This window comes from Xenopus laevis, chromosome 8L, assembly GCF_017654675.1.
Source record: "Xenopus laevis strain J_2021 chromosome 8L, Xenopus_laevis_v10.1, whole genome shotgun sequence".
In the NCBI taxonomy this organism is placed as follows: domain Eukaryota; kingdom Metazoa; phylum Chordata; class Amphibia; order Anura; family Pipidae; genus Xenopus; species Xenopus laevis.
The window spans coordinates 72,984,663-73,011,004 of NC_054385.1; the positions used below are offsets into that span (position 1 = coordinate 72,984,663).

Below are 26,342 nucleotides of genomic sequence, written 5' to 3' on the forward strand. Positions count from 1 at the left end.
TCCTTTTTCTTGCAAGACTTTGTGGGGAGCCTCTTTCCTTTTTATAAGGATTAATCTTGATTGTTCATGGTGTTTGCACTGTAGCTGGCTGGGTTGGGCTTTATTCATTGAGTGTGGATTGATGTGCCTGCTAAAGACAATGCCTTCTGCCAAAAATATAGTTGTTGAACAAAGTATAGTAAGTTATGTTACTTCGTAGTGTAAAATGTTGGGTTTTTTTGGGGGGGCGGGGGGGAAGTATATGAACACCTGACTGTTCAATAATTTTGTGTCCAAGGGTAGTTTTGCCATTATTATTGACCATTATTCCTTAATTACCAAACTTTAACTTTGGCATCACACATCAGACCAATAGTGTTCTCCTGTTATCCACCGAACTTGAACCCATTCCTCAGATTGGCAGGCAGTGTGGCTGAATTTATCACTCCAGCAAAAAAACTTTTCCACTATTGCATTACTGGCCAAAACGTTTCCAGAACAGCACTGGCCAATGCTTTACACTGCATATTATGATGATAGGCTCCAGTACAGCCATTTTCCCACTTAATCACATGTTGAGCAGACATTGCCTTGTTTTGAACTTGATAACTTTTATTAGTACATGAGAATTGTACACAATGACACATTTAGTAATATCTTTTATTGCAAGGCCTAGCCCTTCATGATGGAAATGTTGGACCTACACAATCCCTAAACACTTGGTACTCTAGAAAGGCAGAATTGGACTTTGTTGAAAATTGGCATCCTATGCTGGTGCTGCATTGAAAGTCACTGGGGCTCATTTATCAGTGGTGGCACAGTTGCACCTGGGTAACCTGTAGCAACTAACTGGTGATTAGCTTTTATTTCAGCCAGCTGCAGGTAAAAAAACAAACATTTGATTGGTTGGCGCTCCGTGTTGATAAATGAGCCCCCTTAAGTTCATTAGTTTGACTCATTATATTTCTGTTTGTTGCTGGGGATTCATTTTGTGTCTGCAATGGATGTGGCCTAAATAACCAATTCAGCTCATTGGGTGTCCAAATACTTTTGGTTATATAATAGGAGTTGTAAGAACACATGTGCAAATAGCAATTTTGGGTGAATATCACCACATTATTTTTGCCCAAAATGCTGTTTTTTCCTATAATTACAGCCTGCTCAGAATTTGCTGCAGTTGCTCTTGTATTTTGACACAAACCAGTTTCAAGTTGCAGCTCGCATTTTCAGTGTGGAATTGTCACTTCCAACTTTACCACCACTTTTTGTTCAGGTACCAATCAGGCAGGACTCCTCAAGGATTCTGTGTATATAGTAAGCTGTCATCTCACCGCTTCTTAGATATTCACACGAGGGGGAGGCACCTCAAAAACGAAAGAGAGATTTAAAAATTGGAATTTTGGCTCATTATATTCCCAGGAGCAGGTTTTGGCCTCTGCAAGACTTAGGCCCTCAGCTGTTCTCAACCTACTGTATATGTCTTCTCTAAACGACTTCTATCTGTTAAGTCGTTTGGACTTTAGTACCACCAGTATGCTGATGACACCGAGCTCTACCTATGTATGAGCTTTGTTCTTTCCTAAATTGCAGAATGCCTGCCTGTCATCTCTTCCTTGGTGTCAAAGCACTGAATCTCTGTAAAGCAGAATTTTTGAAACATGTTTACCTGTCCCTCAGGTTTCACTCAAAGTCAATAAAAAAACCTTTCCACACAGGCACATTGTTTAGGAATTATCATCCCATCTGTCTTTTACACCTCACATCCAAACACTTGCCACATCTTGCCTTATTCATCAGTGCAACATTGCCCGCATACGACCATACCTCAGCTTAGAAACAACTAAAACTTATTCCATTTCTTATTATTTCTCGCCTTGACTACTGCAACTTACTACTCACAGGTGTTCCAACATATCGCCTTTCACAACGCCAATCTGTTCTAAATGCTTCCAGACTTTCATTTATCTCACCACTCCACGTCAGCCACTACCCTATACATATCCCTTCACTGGCTCCCTATCTCCTCAAATAAATAACCCTAACATTCAAGGTCCTTAACAATATCTCAGCTCTGATCTTAAAATTCACTCCTTCATGCAACCTACTCTCTGCTTCTGACCTTCTCCTCCGATCACTTCATCCCATTCTTGACTGCAAAACGTCTCAAGTTTCTGCCTGTCTCTGGAACTCCCTGCCATGAGCTATCAGACTCTCCCGTTCCTTCCAAACCTTCAAACACTCCCTAAAGACTAGTGCCGGGACTAGGGGTAAGCAGAAGAGGCACATGTGTTTCGGATTCCTTGTGCCTCAACAATGTCAGCTGCAGTGCGCTCTTCCACACATGCACTTGGGTCGGCTCTTCCGTGCATGCGCACTCGTTCGTGCATGCACACGAGGAGGGGTGACATGGTTGGCTGGGTTGCCTAGGGCGTCTGCCCAACTTGGCCCGACATTGCAAAAAACCCACCTGTTCAGAGAACCACAGTCAGTCCATTGCGATTTGATCAGAAATCAACTTATCATAACACATCACCATCACTAATTGTTTTCATCTTCCTTATTTTCCAACTGTACCCTAACCATTTGGATTGTAAACTCTTGCGAGTAGGACCCTCTGATACTATTCTTAACTCTGTATCCCTTGTTGGTTAAATTATTATAAGACCTTGGTTTGCTATAAATGTAACTGTGTGGCACATAAATACAGTAAATGATTTCCCAGGCTGACTTACCTCAGAGCTCTTGCACTGTTTTTTATGGGCTTGATGCTCTTTTGAGACACAGTTTAAGCTCACATAGACACATTAGCTAATGGATTCCACTATAGTTTGCCTGGTTGTACTCATGAGTTTTGAGAGTTGTTTTTATTGCATTCACGTTTTGTCACCCTGTCACCGTTTCTGTAGAGGAGCGCAAGAAGAGAATCGGTAAGTAATTTCTTAATAAAGACTTTGCAAATTTAAAGTTAAAACTGCCTTGGTGGGTTTTTTTTTCCTTAAGTAGGAACAATTTTTTTTTTAAAAAAAATGTAATGTTACTGGTCCTTTAAGACATAGCATGTTGCATTTTCCTTTGCTTGATGCATGTTCAGAAACTAATAGAATAGAGGGTTGCATTTAAAAATGACACAAAAATCATATAAAATACATATAAATGCAATATATGCATTTTTTACATGCTCAACATGTGTATAAAAAACTTGTTTAAAAAACACCTGTGTGTGAGAGCCCTTAAAGTTACTAAGAGAGGTTTTTTACTGCCCCTGATAAGAAGAGGCAGGTTTTTCTTCTTGTCCTATGGCAGAAAATATAACATGCTGGGGGTTAATTTCAGAATGCAGATTTGCACCAGAACAATCAACAAGCAATTAGCTTTGGATCATGCAGCTAGATTAATGACATGCCAGGGGGTTGTCCCTGGGACATTTATTTGGGACACACAATGAACAAGTACACAGCACTCAAATACAGATGCACATCCTCCTCACTCATCTGTCGATAGGGACCCCTCCACAGACTCCTCTAATATATTCTTTGATGAATACTCCTGTTCTGGTTGCCTCTCCTGCATCCAGGACTATATGAGTGAAATTAAAGAAAAGGTACAGCCTAGGGAGAAGATGTTTGGCTTCAGTGAAACAGAATACTATGTGTTAAAGTGATATTTCCAATTACTATGACAATTATTTTTCTCCCTCTTATTTTAAGATAAGGCATTGTGAAGCTTATTAGTACTTTACACTGGGCCATACAGCAGATTGCAAGCATTTGTGGCTAGGAATGTGCTCGCTAATTGACACAAAATTGATTGCATGCAATAGAAGGTTTTGTTGGTTCAAACAGAACTGCACTCGTTCTTACAGCTTTCTCTGTGGGATATTGGTTTAGCAAGGCAGAGGTCTGAAGCGTCAACAGCTGCCCCTCTATTAATGAAGGGTCATTGTGCTGACCTCACACACTGACAGCTGGACATCACCTCCCCTGTGTCAGATTGACATAGGGATAATAAGAGAGAGGGGAGAGGCCTGGGTTGAGGGGACAGCTGGAAGGAAAAGCCTTGCAAAATCATCTGCCCGGAGAATTGGACCTTTAGATACAGATCAATGTGCATTTGCATGAGAGGGGGTACCTAGCTAAACCAATTCCTTTAAAGACTAGACCTAGAATGTGTAGCATATTATTAGCACAGTTTGCAGGTTTCCTGATTTATAGCAGTCTAGAAAAGATATGTGCAGCAAGTATTCTCACATCTGTTCAACTACAGTTCCCCTAGGAAAAAAAGTCTGTTTGTCAATAGATAATCCGTGCCATAGCTTGCCTCTGCTATACACCCCCCCCCCCCAAAATGTGGGTGCCCCATTCTAAGCTGTAATCAGAGGCAACAACCACCACTACTTTCACCATCTCCATTATGTACACACACTTTCTTGGAAGGAGAAACATATTAAATGACCAGTCCCCCCTTGGGTCTGCTGTATGGTCGTCAGGTCTGGACTGGAATTCAAAATAGACCCTGGCACTTCAAATACACAAAGGCCCAACAGCCCCCAGAGGCCCAATAAATAATGGCTGTCTATGGAATCTTACAGCAGTCCTTCTGCCATTTCAGAAGCCATAGATTGCTAGTCCTCACATGATGGTAGTTATGTCGTAAATTAAATATGTTGGCTTTACTATCGTATAATTCAGAATGCCACTATACATAGGATCCTACTGTATACAGAAATCCATCAAAAACATTATGCATTGTCACATAACCTGCCATCTGCCTAATTAACAAGGGACATTAGCATCCTAAAAGCATGATCCCCAGTAATTAGCAGTTAATGTAGTTTGAAGCTTATTCAACTGATCTTAACTGTTCAACAATGTATCTGCCATATAGGGAATAAAGTACCCCTATTTAAAGTAAAATATGGGGATAGTAAACTCACTGTGGATTTCCATAACGATATAAAGGCTGACTTCTCAGAGTCTAATATTCTAAAGTAGAGGGGTACATTGAAAGCAATTATACTGCTGAAATTAACTGATTCTTAGGAAGACTTAAACTGTTTTTTATCATGCCTGTGTATTATAATAAGCTCACTCCTAGGGCAAACATCATAAAAGAGGCAATAAAAAGTATGGCTGCTATTCAATTGTTCCACTTGTACAGGCCCAAATGATAGGCACAGCAGGCAGTGGAGAGGAGATGTGGCTTCTCTGCACTTCAACATCTGCTCGTGTATTATGCACTGGCCCACATGGTACATCAGCAGATTTAATTTTTCAAACCCAACAAACCTAACCATGTCCATAGAACATGGAAATTGATCCAGAGCATTGGGCCACCAAAAAAAATTTCATGTAATTTTATGAGTATGGCATGCTTTACATATCAATGTTAATGTGAGTCAGTTCAGATGCAAGTTAAGGCATCAAGTGCATTCATTTGTTCAGGTTATTTTTTTCATACAAATAAGTGCAATTTTGTAGGTTCAATGTCCAACATTAAAAAGCCTGTTGCTGTGATAAAACACATATGAATGCTGATTGGGACAACAAGGTAGAATAAAATAGAATCAGAAATCTCATGTGGTTAAATGTACTCCGACCTGTATCAATCACATACAATAAGCGGAAGATCATTGAATATAATTCGCAACCTGTATGTGTAGGTAGGTTCACAAGCAGTCATGTACTCATAACAGAGAAAGAGGTCCATGCCCTGTAAATCTTACAATCTCTCTCTTTCTACAGAGCAGGGACCTCTTTCTACTTGTCTCTTTAATACATAGTGCTTAAAGTTTAATATAACTATATTGTGTATTTATTATTGTATTGACCCCGTTTGTTCTATGATTTTATTGTTTTGGTAAACAGCTCTGAGACATAAGTATATAGTAAATAACTAATTGCTGATGTAAGTCTCAGTCATTTTTTAGACCATAGCCATCGCATGATATTGTAGCTTCTCCCATTAATTGCAAGTGATGGGACTCCTGGGACTTCAATAGATGCAGTAGGTATCAATAAAATCCACCTAGCCTAACCATGTGAGATTGCAATGGTGTCATTACAATCCAGCTAGTCTAACATTGATCTCAGTTTCTTTGCACACACCACTGTTTTCATTATAGACTCTCCTGATAAAGAGCACCAACGATCTGATGCCTTTGGAATTCAAACAAGTCATAATGATAAATCATACTTGCCAATCAATGAACCCAATTGCATATTAAGTTAAAACGTATTATTTTTGCCCCACCTCAAGTGAGAATTTGAATATATTACAATCAAAGATGTACATTTTCTTGTAGGTTATTGTGCATGTATACAGTATGGGCGTTATTTATTAAAGGTCAAGTTTGTGAGGTTTATGAGGTTTTTTCTACCATAAATAAAATTTAAAGGACAAGGAAAGCCTTTTTAGCCTTTTGTGTTTAGCTAATAGAGGGCCTCTTGGTGTAACTAATTGCTGACTTTATATATCCAAAAACTGCTTGTGTCCTTTGCAGTGTCCACTCGAAGTTTAATTTAATGTCTTATTACTTGCTGCAGCCATATTCCCTAAAGTGACATAATGAAGATGGCGCTTGCATATTAAATGTGCATGTGCCAAGAATGTCCCTTCCTCTGGACGTGCACACATCAAAAAAGGTTGTGGGCTGTTATACAATTAGATACAAAATAGATACAATTACAGCACACAAGCTTCAGCATGCAGTTTCTGTTTATGCACGTCATGTCACCATGATTAACACAGTAAGCGGTTCTGATTGGTGCGGGTTTGAAGAGGGATGGAAAACGCTTGTTCCCAGCAAATACAAGGCGCGCTCCCAAACATAAGAAATGAGAATGTGCCGCCTATTAGTTGAGTGAACTGCGCATGACCAAGAGTCTTGGTGAAATCCAGTGGAATCATGGGGCTTTCTGTACAAGTAGATATCGGTTTTGAGTAAATTGCAGGGATTGAACAGACACACCACTTATTGCAGAGGGGAATGACAAGGACAGATAGTTTCATTAAAGGTTGGCCTTTTAACAGAAGTTCACTTGTAAATACCCTTTCCTTGTCCTTCAAACAAACTCAAATGTTTGCTTATTTATGAAAAAGTCCAAATGTAAAAACTTGATTGAATGCAGTTGTGAAAAAATTGAAATACCTTAAATTGATTGAGTTTATAAGCTAAAAAAAACCTAGAATACCTCAGATTTATCAAGTTTTCTAGCGAAAACCAGCATAAAACACCTGAAAATAATGAAGGCAAAAAACATCTTCAAATGGTTAAAGGGACCTCTGCCATTGACTTTTACATTAATTCTACTTACATGGAATATTTTCGGATTCAGACTTTTATCAGCTTTGGGGCATAATAAATATCGAAAAAAATTCTTGCTTTTTTTCCCTGAAAAATGTGAGTTTTTTTAGCGAAACTAACCTTGAAAAACTGGTATTTTTCGGGAAAACACAAATTTACCTTTAATAAATAATCCCCTATATGTTTTATTCATCTTCTGTATTCTTCAGGTTGTTTTCATGTTCATTTTGATCAAAATAAATGCTTTTAATTACTATGTGCCTCCTTCCCTACATCCATGGTGGTTTTGACAGGGGTGCGAGATAATCACTTTTAAAGAAAGAGATGTAAGTATAGTGTGCAAGGTATAAAATTGGGGTCAAATCTGCAAGCATTCCATGGGCTCTAGCAAAGTAGAGTCCACATTGGTAAATCACAGTTGAGGCCAGGTTTGGATTCTGAAAATGTGGGTATGAATTTCACTGGAGTTGTGCACAGTGCTGGAAATACTGTTAGCGTGAGATTCTTAAGCAGGGACCAGTTGCTTGTGTAGGTGTAATACACCAAAGGGGCCCAATAAGTAACACCACTCTAATTCCAGAGCTGCCTTGCACCCTGCAATAAATACAGAAAAGCAGAAGCACCTGGCATTTTAGCATGTCATACAAGTACAAGTACAAAGGTATTCACTGTTGTGAATACTATTGTGATGAATGTAATGTTGCACCCATTATTGCACTTTAACTTTGATCATAAAAAAGCCCTATGAGTGTAAATGAAAAGAAGAATTCACCATCAGTATATTAAAGGCTTGTTTATTTTGGCTGCTTACTTGTGTGTAGTTTGTGTGCTTTTGTCTAGACAAACTTGTGTTTAGTATGCTCTATGTAAGTAGTCCTATTTATGAATTCTGTATTGTTCTATAGTACTGTATCCTCGGTTTTCTATAACAAATAGCTACAAGTGACTTGGCAATGCTTATTATTTGAACTAAAACCATATAATACAAGAAAGGGAGTTGAAGGGCAATGTTCCATCTCTAGCGCTTGAACTTCTACTGATACCTGAATGGACTCCTTGCTCCGTCCTCATACTTGTTCAGAGAACCTCCTCCTCTACAGTACTGAAATTACTTTTGACCCAAAAATAAAGAATGAGATCTAACTGAGTTTCTAAGGAAAAAACATTACATTATAATTTGTTCCGCTTCAGTGCTTTAAGGTGGCTATACACAAGCAGATTTAAAGGGATACTGTCATGGGAAACATTTTTTTTTTCAAAATTAATCAGTTAATAGTGCTGCAGTCCAGCAGAATTCTGCACTGAATCCATTTCTCAAAAGAGCAAACAGATTTTTTTATATTCAATTTTGAAATCTGACATGGGGCTAGACATTTTGTCAATTTCCCAGCTGCCCAAGCCATGTGACTTGTGCTCTGATAAACTTCAATCACTCTTTACTGCTGTACTGCAAGTTGGAGTGATATCACCCCCCTCCCTTTTTCCCCCCAGTTGCCAAACAAAAGAAAAATGGGATGGTAACCAGATAGCAGCTCTCTAACACAAGATAACAGCTGCCTGGTAGATCTAAGAACAGCACTCAATAGTAAAAACCCATGTCCCACTGAGGCACATTCAGTTACATTGAGAAGGAAAAACAGCAGCCTGCCAGAAAGCATTTCTCTCCTAAAGTGCAGGAACAAGTCACATGACTGGAGGCAGCTGGGAAATTGACAAAATGTCTAGCCCCTTATCAGATTTCAAAATTGAATATAAAAAAATCTGTTTGCTCTTTTGAGAAATGGATTTCAGTGCAGAATTCTGCTGGAGCAGCACTATTAACTGATGCATTTTGAAAAAAACATGTTTTCCGATGACAGGATTCCTTTAAGATGCTGATTGGGGTCCTTTTTGATCGATTGGGCAATCTGCCATGTATGGGGTCCTTCAATAGGCCCACCCGACCAATATCTGTCTGGAAACCGGGCAAATGTCAATCGGGCAGGTTTGATTTTCCAATTGGCTAGTTGATGAGATCTTCCCACTGAAGGCTGGTATCCGCGTTATTGTAATCCAATTGTTTGGCCCTAGGGCCATTGATTGCATTAACCCTATATTGCTCAAAATGGGAATATTGGGGAAAAGATCTGCTCATTTGATGAGCAATATAAACATATTGGCTTGTTGTGGCAACAATATATAAAAAAAGACAATGCAGAGAACAGACATTTTGCTACACTTGCAAACACCGGTAGTCTAATTATACAGTAATTTAAACAGTGACTTCATGAAAGTGCGTTGTCTGGGCCGACCATCAGACCTTTTATCTCCTATAACTTTTAACTCATACCCTTGAATTTGCAGGAATTGTGGGAAGACCCCCTTCATTTTAAGGGCTCTTGAGCACATCAACATTTATAATTTCTTCATAAAAGACTGATTTTTTTTCCCATTTTGTAATTTTGGTTTATTTGCTTTTGTAGCTGTTGGTCCAGGACTGTGCACTGAATCCCACTTCTATACTGGTAAACAAACGACAATTTCTTTGCTTTATTTATTATATTCAGGATTACCAGATTGAGGGTAGTTCTATCACAGATTTATTGGGATGGCCTCAGGGACCTACCACTGAAATCTTTGACCTGGAATCACTGCTGTACTTGGTCCAATAAAAACAGTTTTTTGTTGCTGCAACATACCCCTTGGTATACACAGGGGTGCCGAAAAGGTAGATTGGGATCTACCAGTAGACCTTTAGCTGGTGATCAGTAGATCTCAAGACACTGTCAACAAACAGCTTGTCTAAATCTCCCTCCTATTTCTTGCTTTTCATTCAGATATTTATTACATTAAGGTTACATATGAAATAGTTGTTTGTTAAATACAGCAATATACATTTTCCCATAAATCAATATTTAAGTAATATTTTCCATGGAACAATGTTTTTATGGATGTAGGTCATAATGGTACAACATCACTAAAAGTAGACCCCGCATAAGTAAAGTATGGGCACTTCTGGTATACACAGTAATACAGACTGGTAACTAATGCAAAGATGAATTGATTTTACAGGGCCTTGCCACCCACACCTGAAATGTGCAAGGGTTTCCAAGATGTGTTTTATTTGCTGCCAACTGAAGCATTAATAGCAGAGCTGCAAGTAGCACTGTTGTGAATGGAAAATGGCACTCAGAGAATCACATACATAGAAGGGATCCCAGTGCCTAGTGTCCAATTGGCCAGACATTTGCATAGTTATTATACAAAGCTTTCAATGAATATGAACCTGAGAAGACAATGTAGATATATGATATATACTTGCTAGACCTCTAGCCAGACAGAGAGATGGATAGTAAGAATTAACTGAGACAAAAGAACAAAACGTGTGTATTTGTTTAGATTGTGGGCAGGCTATGAAATGCTAAATATGCTGCAAGATTTGCAAGTAGCCTTTGGGCCGAGACTATTTAGGAAACACAAGGTATACATTTATGTATAAACATGAGATATTCCCAGCTCACACACAGCCCCTCCTGCATCCTGCAATTAACTGCCAAACGCGCAGTGTGTCCAGGTGTGAAGTGTGTGTCCGTGTGACAAAAGGTGTGTGTAACACCCGGCCTCCGTAAGGCACAGTGTCATTTCTCACAACTTCCCAGAGGGGCTCCCACTTTAACATACGGCTGCCAAATGGGCCCGTGATACCCTGCATTCCTTCTATTCCCGGGATGGGCACGTATTGGCTGTTTATTCCCTGGGCATGTACCGACCCCTGTTCCCATCTTGGCACGTCTGGGTTCCCATTTGGTAGTTGACCTTCCCCCATTCTGTGGTAGAGATACTCAATAAACACAAGCAAGGGATACTTCTCATGAGTCCCGAGCTCACACAGCAAATAAAACCAGTCAGGTGACGTTGCTCTCTCGCGCTGCCCCATTCTACTGCCGCCCAATTCCCACTTCCTCAAATCTTGCCAGTTTATTATCTGTTGGGCAATATTTCAATCGTGTTTCTCCTCCTTCCCCCATTTCTTAATATATCCCCTCATAGCTCTCGGCTCGCATTATGCAGCCACATGAGATCTATATCATATCTGTACGTTTTCATTTCTCTTGCGGCGGTTTGTCCCGCTCCCCGTTGCCCCGGGCGCTGTTGTGTGGAACAGAAGAGGGGCACGCGCTGTGAATGTGAGGGGATTACACACATGATAACACCGAGCTGCCGCCCTTTGTTGTGCTCGGGGCCGGATGGAGTGTGCCCAGCTGAGACACGCGTCTCCTTATTACAATCACAATGGGAACAAGAGAAAGCAACAGTTTGGAAATGTGCCCCCACCCACCATGTGTCAGACCCTAAACAGCAGACATGTGGCTCCTAAGAAATCAATATCCCTCCAAGCCCGGCACACAAAAGACTTAAACTCCCCCACCCCCCCACAACGCACTCCTCGCTTAAACCTCTGAGGGGGGAGAACAATTTGGGCTATGGGCTGAAAATTATATGGTAGTAGGGGCGGGGAGTGGGTTAGTAAGATTGTGGGGGCAATCCAATAAAAAATAAATATCATTGACACAAATCACTTTCCAACAAAATGCCAAGCTCCTCCCCATACACACAAGGATATTGTGTATTTCGCTACTCAGTGGAACAAAAGATTTTGGGGTACCCAGACTTTACCAGTGCAGGTTTACTTTTAAGATGGCTAAACATGGGCTCATATATAATTTTATTGGTACAATTTTTACCTCCCAACAGTCTTCCCAGCTGACATCTGTCAGAAAGTTGGCCATATACACATCAGACAGCTTTTGAAATATCATTCATTTGGCAAACTCCCCAAAAGAAAAGATCTCAAAGTGTATTGCTGGCTTTAGTTCCTTTGTGTCTACCTCTTCAAGTTCAATTTCACTGCCGATGTAATGGAAAATGTAACTTCATTGCATTCCAATGAGAGAAAATGGGATTTAACTGCACAACACTAAGTAATCATTATTCTTTGTTTTTACAGAACCAACATGTTCTGTTCTGCGGTGCTTTACGGATATTATTCATCATTCACATTGCTACCTGCTCAGAATAATAGAGGAAGGTTAGTATGGTTGAGGTGTAGAAGAGAAGACATGAGCAGGTTTGGGGTAGAAATTAGGGGGTAGCAGAGAATAGGCAGAAGGTTTGGTGGAATAATTAGGGGAGGTGAATGAGCTGGTTTGGGGTATAGAATAGGTGGAACATGTTTGGGATACATTGTAAGCAATGTATGGGAGCAGATTTGGGATACATGAGATAGGAGTTGGGGGAGCAGGTCAGGTGTACAGAATAGAGGGAGGTAGAGAGCAGGTTTGGGATATATAAATTTGGGTTCACATAGCAGGTTTAAAGCACAGAATAGTGGTTTGTAGAGGGCAGGTTTATGGAATGGAATAGGGAGTGTAGGGTAAAAGACTGGCAACCAGAATAGCAGATTGAAGCATATATGGGAGGACATAGGGGATAGAGTGGAGGAGTGGAGCCAGTATGGGATGCAGAATTGCAGAAGGGAGTACACAATAGGTAGATGGGTGAGCAGGTATGAAAAATAGAAAAGGTGAGCCACAGAGCAGCAGTAGGGCACAGAATAAGGCAAGGTTAGAAAGTTGCTGAGCAGATTTGGGGTAAAGAATAGGGAAGGTATGAAGCAGGTCAAAACACACTTTGGGAAGTGGGTGTGAGGGGTTGGGGGTATAGAAAATGAGGAGTTGGGGAGCAGGTGTGTGTACACAATTGGGAAGGAATATAACAGATGTGGGGAACAGAACATGGTATATAGGGGTTTTAGGTACAGAAAATAAAAAGATGTGGGCTACAAAGGGTAGCATTTTTTTGGTATTAAATATGAGTACAATACCATTTAGAAGGAATTTATGGTTCCTGGTATGAGACACACTGTAGGTTGGGAAGGCTGGAGGACACATATTACAGGTGTTGGGAGTACAGATGTAGGGGGTCAGGGTGTGCTGGCTTTGGAACAGCAGTCTCTGCAGGCAGATGGCAGTTACTCTTTTTCCTTACACAAAGGATCCTTCTTTCAGTTTGACTTTGTATGACAGGCAAAGCCAAGTCCAGATGGGTAGGTGGGGGTGAGGGGAAAATTCCATCTATTCTAAATTAGTGTGTTCTTTAATTCTGAGGAGGAGGGGTATAATATAATACGGTGTTGGGCTAAGAGGAAGGGAACACAATAACTGGTAAAGAGAGGTGAGAAGGGAGTGTGCTGGGGGTGAGGGAGGCAGGTGCCAGTCATTAGCATACAGCTGAATGTGTCTCTCCCCCAGCCCCCCAGCCCTGACAAAGAAGTGCTGCCCACTGCTTGGGGCATTGTATTATGTGTGTTTTTAACTTGGACTATTTCATTACAATCATATCACTTGCTATTCATCACTTGCTATTGAGTTGGAAATATTCCACTGCCACAGACTTTCCTCTTTGCCCCATAACTTAGACTGTAAACTCTACGGGACAGGGACCTCCTTCCCACATTGTCTCTTACCACATAGCACTTAAACTCTTTGTCCTGATATGATTCTGTATACATTTATTATGTGATTTGTCTTCCCTGTGTATACTTATTTATATATGGTATAACCTTCTTTTGGCTTGACAAAGGGCACGCAGCGCTGCTTGCCCGAAATGTAGCTTGTATGTTTAAAATTTTGCACTGAATACACTTTTTTTGCTATTTGTGAGTGCTGCCTCTGTGTGTTTTTTGTATACAGGAGGAGAAGACCAGCAATCCTCATTAGTCTGTGCACCACAGTTTCCATATTTCTATTGTACTTTTATGCACTGTACAGCGCTGCGGCTCCTTAACAGTGCTTTACAAATAAAGTTATACATACATACATACATACATAAATACATAACAGCAGTGTGCAATATACAGTGACAGAACAAACACTCTGAGCACTGTTTAACTTTAGATTGACATTTTCCAGCCAAAAAAAGTTGCAATAAAGTCCTATAAAGATGGGTTACTGGCTTGTTGTACTTCAGTTTGCATGCAGAAACAATATATTAAACTCTGGTAACTAAGTGGTAATGTAATGTTAATGTAATTCTTTGAGAATTATGTTTTTTTATATTTAAATAACGGTGTACAAGAATAGTAGTGACTAGTCATTGGAGATAAAAGGTGAGGGGGAAGGGGTAAAAGTAACTAACTAGTAGGAATAATATAAATATGCTCAGTAGGAAGAATACAAATCAGTACAATGCTATATAACATTTAAGAAAGATGACTAGGAAGATTTTCATTCATCCAGGTCATGGTATAGCTAATATAAGTAATTCTAAAACAAGAGTCAAACAGAGTCCATTGAGCTGTGAATGAGTGAATGAATCCAATCTCTTTCAGCATTGTTCAGAAATTGGAGAGTTATGTTTTTGAGAAATTAAACACAAATCTTTTGTTTGCTCTCTGCCCTTCTTGCTGTATAGCCTCCCCCTATTCATGAACAAAGGGTTAAGGCAGCATGTAGCCCGGGGAATGGCCGATGCTAATACACGACTTGTGCCGCTGCAGATCAAAGGATGGGGGGGCGCAAACGGGGAGGTGGGAATGACAGAGGAGGTCCCAGGGTGGTGAGAGCAGAGTATAAAATGTAGCAGCGAATCAATCCTTTCATTCCCTCAGTGACACAGCTCCGAGCTGACACAAAGGAAAGGAAGCTCTGCAACCAAAGACAGCTCCGGAACCAAATAGCCAATTCTTTATCTCTGCCTTAAACTCTTTTGTATCCAAATTCAATTTGCAACCAAAGATCCAACTTTTCAACCAAAATTCTCGCCCACCTCTACCCGCTTTAGACACACCAAGGACTATCTGATCGATTGCAGCATCCACAGCCAGCTCTGTCCAGTGCCACCGGCTACTTCGTTTGGTGCCATTCTAACTGGGCTCTGTGCAACAACATTGCTACTCCGGACATGCGAATGGTCTCAGCCTCATAGCGATCCCACCCCATCACTCTCTCCTGCCTTTCTGGAACTCCCGATACAAGTCTCTCACCTTGTCAGTGCCAGGAGACTGCCATGGCTTCACCCCTGCTGCTTGTCTATGTAGCTGCGACTCTTTGCCTGCCGCTGGTGAGTATAAACACCTGCCCTCCTCCAGGCCATTTAATTTGGAACAGTGTGTGCGCCCAGCGGCTACTGCTGCGACTCGGTTGTGCATGTAGTAAGCTGTTTGGCACTGTGACACATCCTATAGCACCTGTAATCGCTACAGGCAAGTACCTGCGTTGGCACAGCGGATAACACTTCCCCATGTTTCAGTAGCAATGGAGCAAACCTGTGCCAAATAAACCGTGAGAAATTAGTCACTATATTCTGGGAAAATTCCGCATTTTGGTGAGAAGCGGCCAGCTATAAAGACTGGATCTGACATGCTAGTCGCTGCATGAAAGTAAGGGTGCCCATACGGGACAAACCAGAGTTTAGGACTATGTAAGTAGTAGAAAAATACTAAAGTAATTCATGAGGGGTCTAGGCAATGAGACAGACTGACAGAACAGAGAGGCAACACGGTTAAATTCTGAAATAGAAACTCTTGGATACTGATATTCAGTATGAGGTGAATGTGCCTGCTACTGCCCCCTCTGCTATTAATATTATTAGCCTTGGCATTGTATTCAGTGGTGTAATGTGAATTTGTTCCAGTAAAGTAAACGTACTTGTAATATGGTGTTAGGGGTGATATTTCTGTTCTGCCTCTAATAATCTGGAAATGTATCTGGTGATGCTGGTACCTTAATACGTATTATCATGAATTACATGTATATGTCTCCTGTAACAGTGCATTAGATATGTGCCTTTTTGTTATCATGCACAAACCAGTGCTACAATAGTTCCCAGCATTTACTGATGTGCTATTCTGTCTCTAGGTGTATCCAGCTGGAGTTTTTGAGCTGAAAATCCACTCATTCAGCACTCCCCGCCCTGCGTGTGCCGCTGGCAAATCCTGCAACATTTTCTTCCGTGTGTGTCTCAAGCACGCTCAGCCTGTGGTGTCCCCCGACCCACCTTGTACTTTTGGCTCGGCTGTGAGTGACATCCTTCCCTCAGATTCTAAAGCCATCACAGACAGCAGCCCAATTCGTGTCCCTTTCCATTTCAAGTGGCCGGTAAGTAAATGTAAATAAACAGTGTGCTCATAACAATGTTGAGGTCTTAGCCGGTCATCTTTATATGCAAAATATTAGCCTTCAATAATAATGTCCTGTGTACTACAATCCTTAAATATTGCTTTGATCAAAAGTTTTAACAGTTGCACAGTGTTTCGCACACATTCATAATCCCTTGGGAAATGGACTAATTGGAGCATACCATTTGTACATTTCACACACTGGCAAATTCAAAGTAAAGAAGGCATATTTATATACTATATACAGGGTCGGCGCACACATGCGGCCTAGCGCAACCCTGACTATATAGGACGAAGCCTTTAGGCCAGGGGTGCCCAAAAGGTAGATTGGGATCTACCAGTAGATCTTTAGCTGATGATCAGTAGATCTCAAGACACTGTCAACAAACAGCTTGTCTAGACCACCCTCCTATTTCATGCTTTTCATTCAGATATTTTTTACATTACGGTTACATAAGAAATAGTTGTTTGCTAAATATAGCAATATACATTTTTTCACAAATAAATATTTAAATAATATTTTCCATGGAACAGAATACTAACAATGCTTTTATGGATGTAGATCATAATGGGACAACATCACTTAAAGTAGACCTCGCATTAGTAGAATATAGGCACTCCTGCTTTAGGTGCACTTGCAATTTCCAATAGACAACAGAATCCATCAACCCAACTTGCAAATTCAATGTGAAGAAGGAACTATACTATATAGAAAAGCCTTTAGGTCAACTGTGCAATTTTTAGTAGACAGGAGAATCCATCAACTCCTAGGCCATTAGCTTGTATTTAGACAGGTCTATTAGCCTGTTTGACTTTCTTTTTGTTTTATGTAGAAAAGAGGACCATCAACCCATTTGCAAACTGCCCATCCTGCTATATACACACCATCTGCTCCTCCCTTTTGATGGAGACAGAAATCATCAGTCATTGCCATCTGGGCTTTTCAGTGATCTCATTAATCTAGTAGCATTTATCACTGACTTGACAAACCACAAAAAAGATGTTCTATATTGACTAGAAATATAATACAGCATAAGGGCAATGGCACACGTTGCATTTTGACCCACGCACTCTCCAGGTCAAATTGCCTGCTATTGTTGCACATATAAAAGCACAGGAACACTTTGCCTGTGGTAGATACTGGTGGCGGCAGACAGACCCCCTCTGAAGAGCTTGCTTTGTTTTTCCCCACTGCTTTTCCCCACTACAGGTTCTACTGTAAACAGAGCTGCTATGACTTACCTGCTGTACAAATCAATCTTCCATTGCATCTTTATGAACCATGAAACTGGTTGCTGAAATTGGAGAGAAGTGGTCCTATTACTTATACATATTTCATATATTAATTGCTGATCTTTATCTGTTTTTTATTACAGGGTATTTTCTCCCTTATTATTGAATCTTGGACCACAAACTCAGCTGAACAGTCCACAGGTACTACTTATAGTTTCTACAACTTATTTGAAAAGGTGTCAAGCATCCATCTTCAACTTGTGTCTGCACAATGCTCTTTATAGCTACCCTGCCACATAAGGGCAGGAGAATTGTCCAAATTCTGCACTGCTATCTACTTCTGTAAAAATGTTTAATAATATTATGTTCCTGCATTGCCCATTTAATAGCATTGTTTCTGCTTGTTAAAATTACTGGTGTATAATGAAATATACTCCCTAGCTTTTAAATATATTATAGTTTGGCCTATATTTTTTAAGTATTCCTTTTGCGTATGTGGCATGCTTTAAGGAATATTTTATATTAAGACAAATAAAGTGTCAGAGGCATGCAATTTGCTGGATTTATCTGAAAGGGGGAAGTGGGGCAGATTATTGCACATTTCTATGCAATAATCTATGCAATTGTTTTCCAGCTGCTTCTGTAATTATTACATTTGAGCACTGATCTTCCTACATGTGCACAAAGTATTAAGTCACAAAGATTTATATTCAGGAATACGGTTGAGTACACAGATAATGACCACAGCCAAATCTCTGAAGAAAGTGAACTTCCATGTAGGCCAGTTTGAAACCTGTGTGATCTTTGTGGTATATGAATTTCAACCTACATGACTTTATAAGCAACTAAAGAAATATAGAGGCTTTTAGCTGATAGAATCAAAATGCATGCAAATACCTTGATTTAGAATGTCAGACACACATTTAGAATTAAAGATAAGGCAGCAATGTGCATTAGGTCTAACCCTGTGTATTCTTGTGCGTTCACAATTTCATCAAACAATGTTCTTTTCAAAACTCGTACTCTCCTTCACTTTACTTTTACCTGTCTTTTGTACCTTAGCCTGTGTGGTCACACTACCACCCATATCCTTCCTTTTGCACTAATATTGCTTTATCCATCTCTTTTCTGTGCCCATATTGTCTCCTTTTATCTTTTTTGTACATTTCATCTCATTTATCTTTCCCATATCCTGTGTCTTAATATTCCTAATGCTTTCCTGTAGTCTCCTTAGGCCATAGCTCTCCTGTTCTGTTACTACTTCCATGCACTTCTGATAAATCTTCTGCTCCTATGTTGGTAATAACTGTGATGTCTGCTTCCTGCAGAAAACCCTGACAACCTTCTTAGTCGATTGGCTACACGTAGGCGTTTGTCTATTGGGGAGGACTGGTCCCAAGACATACACCTTGGACAGCAGAGTGAGTTGCGTTACTCCTACCATGTCTCTTGTGATGAGCATTATTATGGGGACAGCTGCTCTGATTACTGCAGACCGAGAGATGACAACTTTGGACATTACACTTGTGATGAGCAAGGGAACCGCTTATGCATGTCTGGCTGGAAAGGAGAATATTGCGCTGAACGTGAGTATATTTGCATGTACAAGAATAACCTGATCTGGGTTGCATTACCCTTTTTTGGTATCTGCATTTTCTACTGACCCTGCTTGTTCTGTTAACCAATTGCCTTCTGTTTCTATTGTCGCTATCTTTGTTTTGTGATTGATGTTCAGCCATTGTCCTTTTGCTCTATCCACCATGTACAGGTCAGCCATGATCTTGGCCTACTTCAGTTCCCAGTGTTTTTGTTTTGTTTTCTGTCTTCTCTGCCATCAAGAATCACATTTTCCCTGGGGCCAACCTGGATGGGTGTTACATTTCAGGGCCCCACTATTAGCCATCCTAAGTTATACCCCTCTAAAGCCTGCTGTGCTCCTTCCTTCAAACAAACTAGTTCTCTTTTCCATTGCATGACATAAGCACATTGTAGTATCCTCACCACTGTCCTGTCCTTACACCATTTTGTTCTTGTGAGGTTGTCACCCTATTGTTTGATATTTATACTTTCCTTAAAGGCTGAAATCAAACACTTTTCTTTCATATAAATAAAATAGACTTGGAGTCAGATGCCTCACTCTAGGTTAACAAAATAAATATATTGTATGTTAATAGCACAACACAATTCCAATAGGCCATTGTATTGCATTTTGCTGTATAATCTTGCTTGCCACTGCTTGAGTGAAAGAAAATATTTATTATACAGAATATATTTATTATACAGAATTTGCACAAATTCTTTTATATGTGCTTACTCAGAAGATAAACAAGGCAAGCCCTGCTAAATACACAACTCTCTCTCTTAATTAAAAAAAGTGGTTATAGAAGCTGCTAACAGAGTCTACAGGAAGCATATGGTGCCTGGTTATCTGGGAGCAGATTCTCAGTGTCCCACTACTGCTGGCAGAAGGCCTGCGAGATGAATAGGGGAGGCAGGGCGTGCATATGGTGTTAAACAGATTTGATTGTTTAGAGCCCGGACAGATTAATAAATGTAATGGTTAAGGGCAAACGCCCTTCTCACAAATCCCTCTTTCTTATTGTTCCCAACACAAAAGGGACAGGCTTTCCTGAATAACTTACCCTGCCCACCCCCATCCACTACGCTTTCCAGCAGGTGCTGTTTGTGTAATCACTTCATGTATAAAATGTCACTCGCTAGAAAGGAAAGACAACTCTACAGCACAGAACAATAAAGGCAGAGAATCTTGGGTATGGAACAGTGAAAGGAGAGAATCTCAGGCACATAATAATGGAAGTCAATAATCTCAGTTAGTGACACAGAGCAGGGAAGTACGGAAAGGCCAGAGACTATAAAGAATAATATTACATTGACATGAGCAAATTATATATATATATATATATATATATATATATATATATATATATATATATATATATATATATATATATATATATATATATATCCCCTCAATTATGTGCATTTTCAGGATAACAACAAAATAGTTCTCACTTTAGTTCTCTACTTCAGCTGATTAGTCTTTAGGACTTAATATTAAGGCAAAAACAGAATACAGGGTTGCTGGGGCTAAATAAAAGTAGTTCATAAGTAAAATTCAACATCCCTATTTGTGAATTTAGACATTACTAACAATAAAATAGTGTGTGCATGAATAGAATCAATGTTGTGTTGGAGTGTATGGTCTTACTAGAAAACAATAGAGTGGTGCAAACTTACCAAGATGTTCTTATTTAGATACCATGTGGGCCCTAAGTAACTGAAACAGTATCACTCATTTCTTTACACAATTTAATAGTAGAAGTAAGAGAAGTATTCAAACAGACATTGTTTGACCATTTGTGTGAATCAAATACAATAACTATACATTTCAAGAAGTTAAAAGACACATTTACAACACACACTCTTGGGCTCATATTAAGCACAGATTCACACTGACAATGGGACAAACATACATTAATCACAGATAGAGGAAGAGCTATAGCTTTTTATGTTGGCTAGTTATGGATGGTTAGTATAAATACAATTTGAATTCCTTTGTCTCTTTATAAATGCTTCCTCTTGGTTACTGGTACTCTTTTATCATCCCTCCCCCCTAATATTATACAGCTTTCCAAGCTACACTACTTTATGTAGTCAAATATTCCAATATTAATCACCACCCCCATTCATATTCCAACTGTGTTCTTGAAAGTTTTCATATTAGATAGAAACTTGGGAAGAACTGGCTAATGGCTAAGCCTGTTTTTAGCCGTGGTAAGATGGAAGAGTCCAATCATGATTGTTTATACATTTACTGCCAGTGTAAGAGTTCTATATCTTAGCATGGCTGTTTTTTCCTTCTTCTGTTTCAGCTATCTGTCTACCTGGTTGCAGTGAGTCTCATGGGTTTTGTGAGCTACCCGGAGAATGTAAATGTCGCATGGGATGGCAAGGAGAACTGTGTGACGAATGTTTACGTTACCCTGGGTGCCAGCATGGATCCTGCTCCCAACCATGGGAGTGCATTTGTCAAGAAGGCTGGGGAGGGCTCTTTTGTAACCAGGACTTGAACTACTGTACCAACCACCAGCCATGCCGTAATGGAGCAAGCTGCATCAATATTGGCCAAGGGAGCTACTCTTGTAGCTGTCGTGCTGGCTTCACAGGAACCAATTGTGAAATAGACATCAATGAATGTGCGAGTAATCCATGCAAGAATGGAGGCAGTTGTAATGTAAGTAAACAATGTTTTTATATTTTGTGTATATATTACCTAAATACATTTTCTCGATTGCTGGTTATTTTATGTATATCAGTATATTCATTATAGCCCAATCTCTGTCTCATAAATTCAAAGTACAAGTACATTTAACTACCCATTGAAATGATGTTGATAATATTAGCTACTGTTACCCACAGAGATAAGCCTAGAAATAGAAATATACAGCCTTTCCCTCTGAAAAGCTGATTAAAAAAAAAGTGGTCAAGCCTTTGGTTACCCATTATAGCATTTTTCAACTTTTTTTGTTCACTCATTGAATTATGTGCAAAAGATAGAAATGCATGTTATATATGTAGAGAAAAAAAACCAACCAAGTAAAATGCACTCAAATCTCCTATGGAATGTTTTTGTGCCAGTAATTCATCAACTGTATTTCAATTCTCTGTATGACAATTCTAAAAATTGTCCATCTGTTTTTCCCAAACGTTTTGCCACTTAACTGTGACTATAGGTGCCTAGGCTTTTATAACAATTTCATCTTATCTGATAAAATTTGGCAATAACTGCACATATTATATGTAAAGAATGAGAATTCTCTCTAGTCAATTCACCATAGCTGCCATCCACAAAGCTTTTCAACACCTGTTAATCACCAAGGGTTTCAATGAATTAGGGAATCCATTGGGAGTTATACTATTATTGCTTTCATAATATATGCATACTTGAACCATATTTTTTGCCTATAAACTAAAATTGTACAGTATTTATGTGTGTATAGCCATACTTATTTTTACAGATAATAATATTTGCAATCTCTCTCTTTTCTCTCTATTACCTTCCACCTTTCCTTTTTTTATTCTGTGTGTTTCCTTTCACTTTCACAACATAAAAACATCATATTTCTGGCACTCTTTCCATATAATACTTTATTCTTGTCATTCCCAATATCAACTTTACTTAATTCTCCATGCTGTCTTTCTCTCATTTTACTATTCTTTACCACCTTTTGTACATTTTTCCTCTGCCTGCCCATGCTATCCCTCTCAGGACCTGGAAAATGACTATGAATGTGTTTGCCCACGGGGTTTCTATGGAAAGAACTGTGATATCAGTGCTATGACATGTGAAGATGGCCCTTGCTTTAATGGAGGCACATGTATTGAGAAGAGCAGTGGAGTAGGATATGTCTGCCGATGTCCCTTCAACTACCATGGCTCTAACTGTGAAAAGAAGATTGATCGCTGTACCAACAGTCCCTGTCTGAATGGTGAGTCATCTGAAATCCCAAACCAGTTATGAAATCGCAGATTGTACGGAAAGGCATTATCAAAAAGATTAAGTAGTGACTTCACATCCATTTAGTGATGATTAATATTTTCTGCCAGTGTACTGCAACTCACTGATGGCCTGTTAATAACATTGCTTTCAGTTAACTATACATGGCATAGATTTTTAGACATTATTCTCTCTCTGGTTCTTTTTAGTGCTGTTTTTCCTACATCATTTCTTTTTTTTTTTTTTTTTCCTCCGGGGATCCAGATTAACTCTAGGTGTCAACTTTGTGACACAAGAATTTTTTTTAATTAACTATTTTTTACTAAAGGAAAAAATGAGCATCCTTTTTTGGGCCCCTACCCATAGACTAAGAAATCCTTTTGTATATATATCATAATGTATAATACTTGAGTTCTTTTCCTAGTCCCATTGCCCCTCCTAAAGTCTGCCTTTTCTCATTCCATACAGGAGGTCAATGTCTAGATATGGGCCGAAATGTTTTGTGCAAGTGTCGCCCTGGATTTTCTGGTCCTAGATGTGAGCTAAACATTGATGACTGTGCAAGTAGCCCATGTGCAAATGGAGGTACTTGTGTGGATGCAGTAAACAGCTATACATGCTCCTGTACTCTTGGGTATGGGGGCAAAGACTGTACCCTGCGGGTAGATGCCTGTAGTTCCAAACCCTGCAAAAATGGTGGAACCTGCTACACCCACTTTACTGGCAATGTATGCCAGTGCCCCACGGGTTTTATGGGAACCAGTTGTGAATTCAGAGTACATGATCCCACCCCAGCTTCCCATCGTGCTGACTCCTCAAACACTCTTACCATGGTGGTTTGTCTGGGACTGCTAACATTCTTTTTGCTGGGCTGTGGAGTGTTCATGGTTATGAGAGGTATGAGGAGGGGACACTTCAATGAAAAGGGACGAGTCAATAATGACCTTGAACCAAAGAATAACCTGATAGAAAAGGAACCCCATTTCAAAATGCCTAATCCAGACTATCTAAGAGAAAAATCAAGTAGCAAACAAAAGCTTCTGCAAGGATCTGAAAGTGAGGAGGAGAGAAGTGGGCGCAGAACTGACCGGTGTGTATATAATTTCCCTTGGCTGAAATATGTTATGTGTATTTGTGTCAATAACCTTATTATAAGCCAAGGAATGGATCAGTAAACAATACTATATACAAAAAGTGTAAATGACAACCCAATGTTTGGTTTATATCGAAAACATTTAAGGCAATGTTAGGCACAGCATTTTCTATGTATTTGACTATGTAGACTATGTATTTGGTACCTGGCCACACTGCAGAGGTTTTACTTGTTCTGATTGTTTGACTGGTGGGCTATGTTTGATTTGCTTTACCTAGCCTACCACATCAGGTGCTAAATTGGCATAGAACCTTTTTTTTGGTGATTTCCTTTATATGTATAAACAATTTAAATGTTATGTCCAGGGCACAGAGAAAGTGAGTTGCACATTCCATTAAAGATTTCGAGTGATTAGGAATTAAAAATTTCACTGAATTAAATAACTCTGTCTCCTATCACAACACCACTAAGGCTGGCCATACATCCCAAGATATTGTCTTTACTGTGACAAGACCAAAATCTGGTGACATAAGCTGTGAGTGTATAATCAGCTCCAGTCTCTCATTTTTCCAAGTTCATACTTCTCTTCATATACAATAACACATAAAAAACACTTGTTATATTCTTGTCATTGTGTGCAGGAAATACACATCTTATTCATTGCATTTATCTTAGTTCTTGTTCTTGCTTTTACCACCCAAAACTAAAATGATGTTTTTTCATTTACAATAGAAAGCCAGATACCAAACAGTGCAACCCCACATCAAGGTATCCAGAGGATGGCGCTTATCACCCAATATATATTCTCCCAGAACCTGAGCAATGTATATTTGCCACTGAGGTAAGTGTGCAGACTGAAAAACCTTATTAGCTGAAATAAAATTATCCTTAGGGTTAGTTTACACGAGGAGATTCGGGGAGATTTTGTCGCCTGGCGACTAATCGCCTTGTCTTCTGAGCGACTATCTCCCCGAACTGCCTCATCGTTCTTTCCCATAGGCTACAATGAAAAGTCGTCTGCGCTAATGCACACGCGGCAATGCATTTTCTATAGTCGCCCGAAGTTGCCTCAAAGGCAACTTCAGGCGACTATAGAAAACGCATCGTCATTAAGTACTGCACATACATGCACTGATGGTTGTACACTAAGTCAGCTAAATTAGCCTCTGCCAATAGCCTGTGTTTGGGTAAGGCTTCCTTTACTAATGAAGCACTTCTGAAGCAATTAACCTGTATAAGTATGTGTGTAGCAATATGAAATGTTTGCAGCTCCAAACTGTACTTACAATAGCTATACTTACTTCTTTTCTCCTTCTTCAGGTCTAATCTTCCCCAGAAACATGACTTCAGACTATCATCACTGCAATTCTAAGAACTGTAAAGCAGACATTTTCCCCTTTATTATTTAAAATATTCCCCCCTCTTATTTATTGACATATGTATCTTATATTTATGAACACTTTTTGAAAAATCTATGTATATTGCTGCTGCTATTTATGACTACTATATGGGCAGATAAAATCAATTAATTCTTTACTATGAATGGATTTAGCTTAGCATATCACACCTAAATGTTCTTACTGCTTTGCTTTTCATTCTTCTGTACAAAGCAGGAGAGTTCAGAGTAAGAATGTTAAAAGGTTAAGAGAAGACTAAGTGCCATTTATAATAAAAGGCATATACCTGCCCATAAAATTATGGGACTTTGTTTACAATCTCTTCTATGAAATTTAACCAAAGGAGGGGGAACACCCTTTTAACAGTTAACTCTAAGTACTCCAAAGGCCTACATAATGAGTAGGGTTCTGGAGTGTTCTTTTGGTGATCACTCTTTTTTTTACATTTTGATTAATAAAACCCTTAGAATTCTGCCTTTATGAACAAGTGATCTGTAAGCCTTATAAGTCAATATTTCCACAAACACCACTCTACTTGGATAAAAACACTCTGTTGATGTAAATAGAATATTTATATTGTATTTATAAATCTGTATATATATGTTATTGTTTAAAGAGTTTTATAAAATATATATTTTAATAAACTGACAATTGTTTATTTA

General features: G+C 39.4%; 1 protein-coding gene and 1 long non-coding RNA gene across 2 annotated transcripts; one reads left to right on the forward strand and one right to left on the reverse strand.

Moving 5' to 3' along the window:
• Positions 1-649: 649 nt before the first annotated feature.
• On the reverse strand, positions 650-25,660 carry LOC121397066. The gene is made up of 3 exons (XR_005963408.1): positions 25,585-25,660; positions 2,712-2,879; positions 650-1,343 (listed from the first exon to the last, which is right to left on the reverse strand). It is a non-coding gene; the product is annotated as an uncharacterized LOC121397066 (long non-coding RNA).
• Positions 14,936-26,342, forward strand: dlc.L (putative ortholog of delta-like protein C precursor (SwissPro) L homeolog). The gene is given in 9 exon segments (NM_001086082.1): positions 14,936-15,382; positions 16,180-16,419; positions 17,816-17,873; positions 19,001-19,258; positions 21,566-21,927; positions 22,963-23,182; positions 23,659-24,280; positions 25,016-25,124; positions 25,604-26,342. Coding segments are annotated over 9 exon segments (1,929 nt in total). The 5' UTR covers positions 14,936-15,328; the 3' UTR covers positions 25,610-26,342.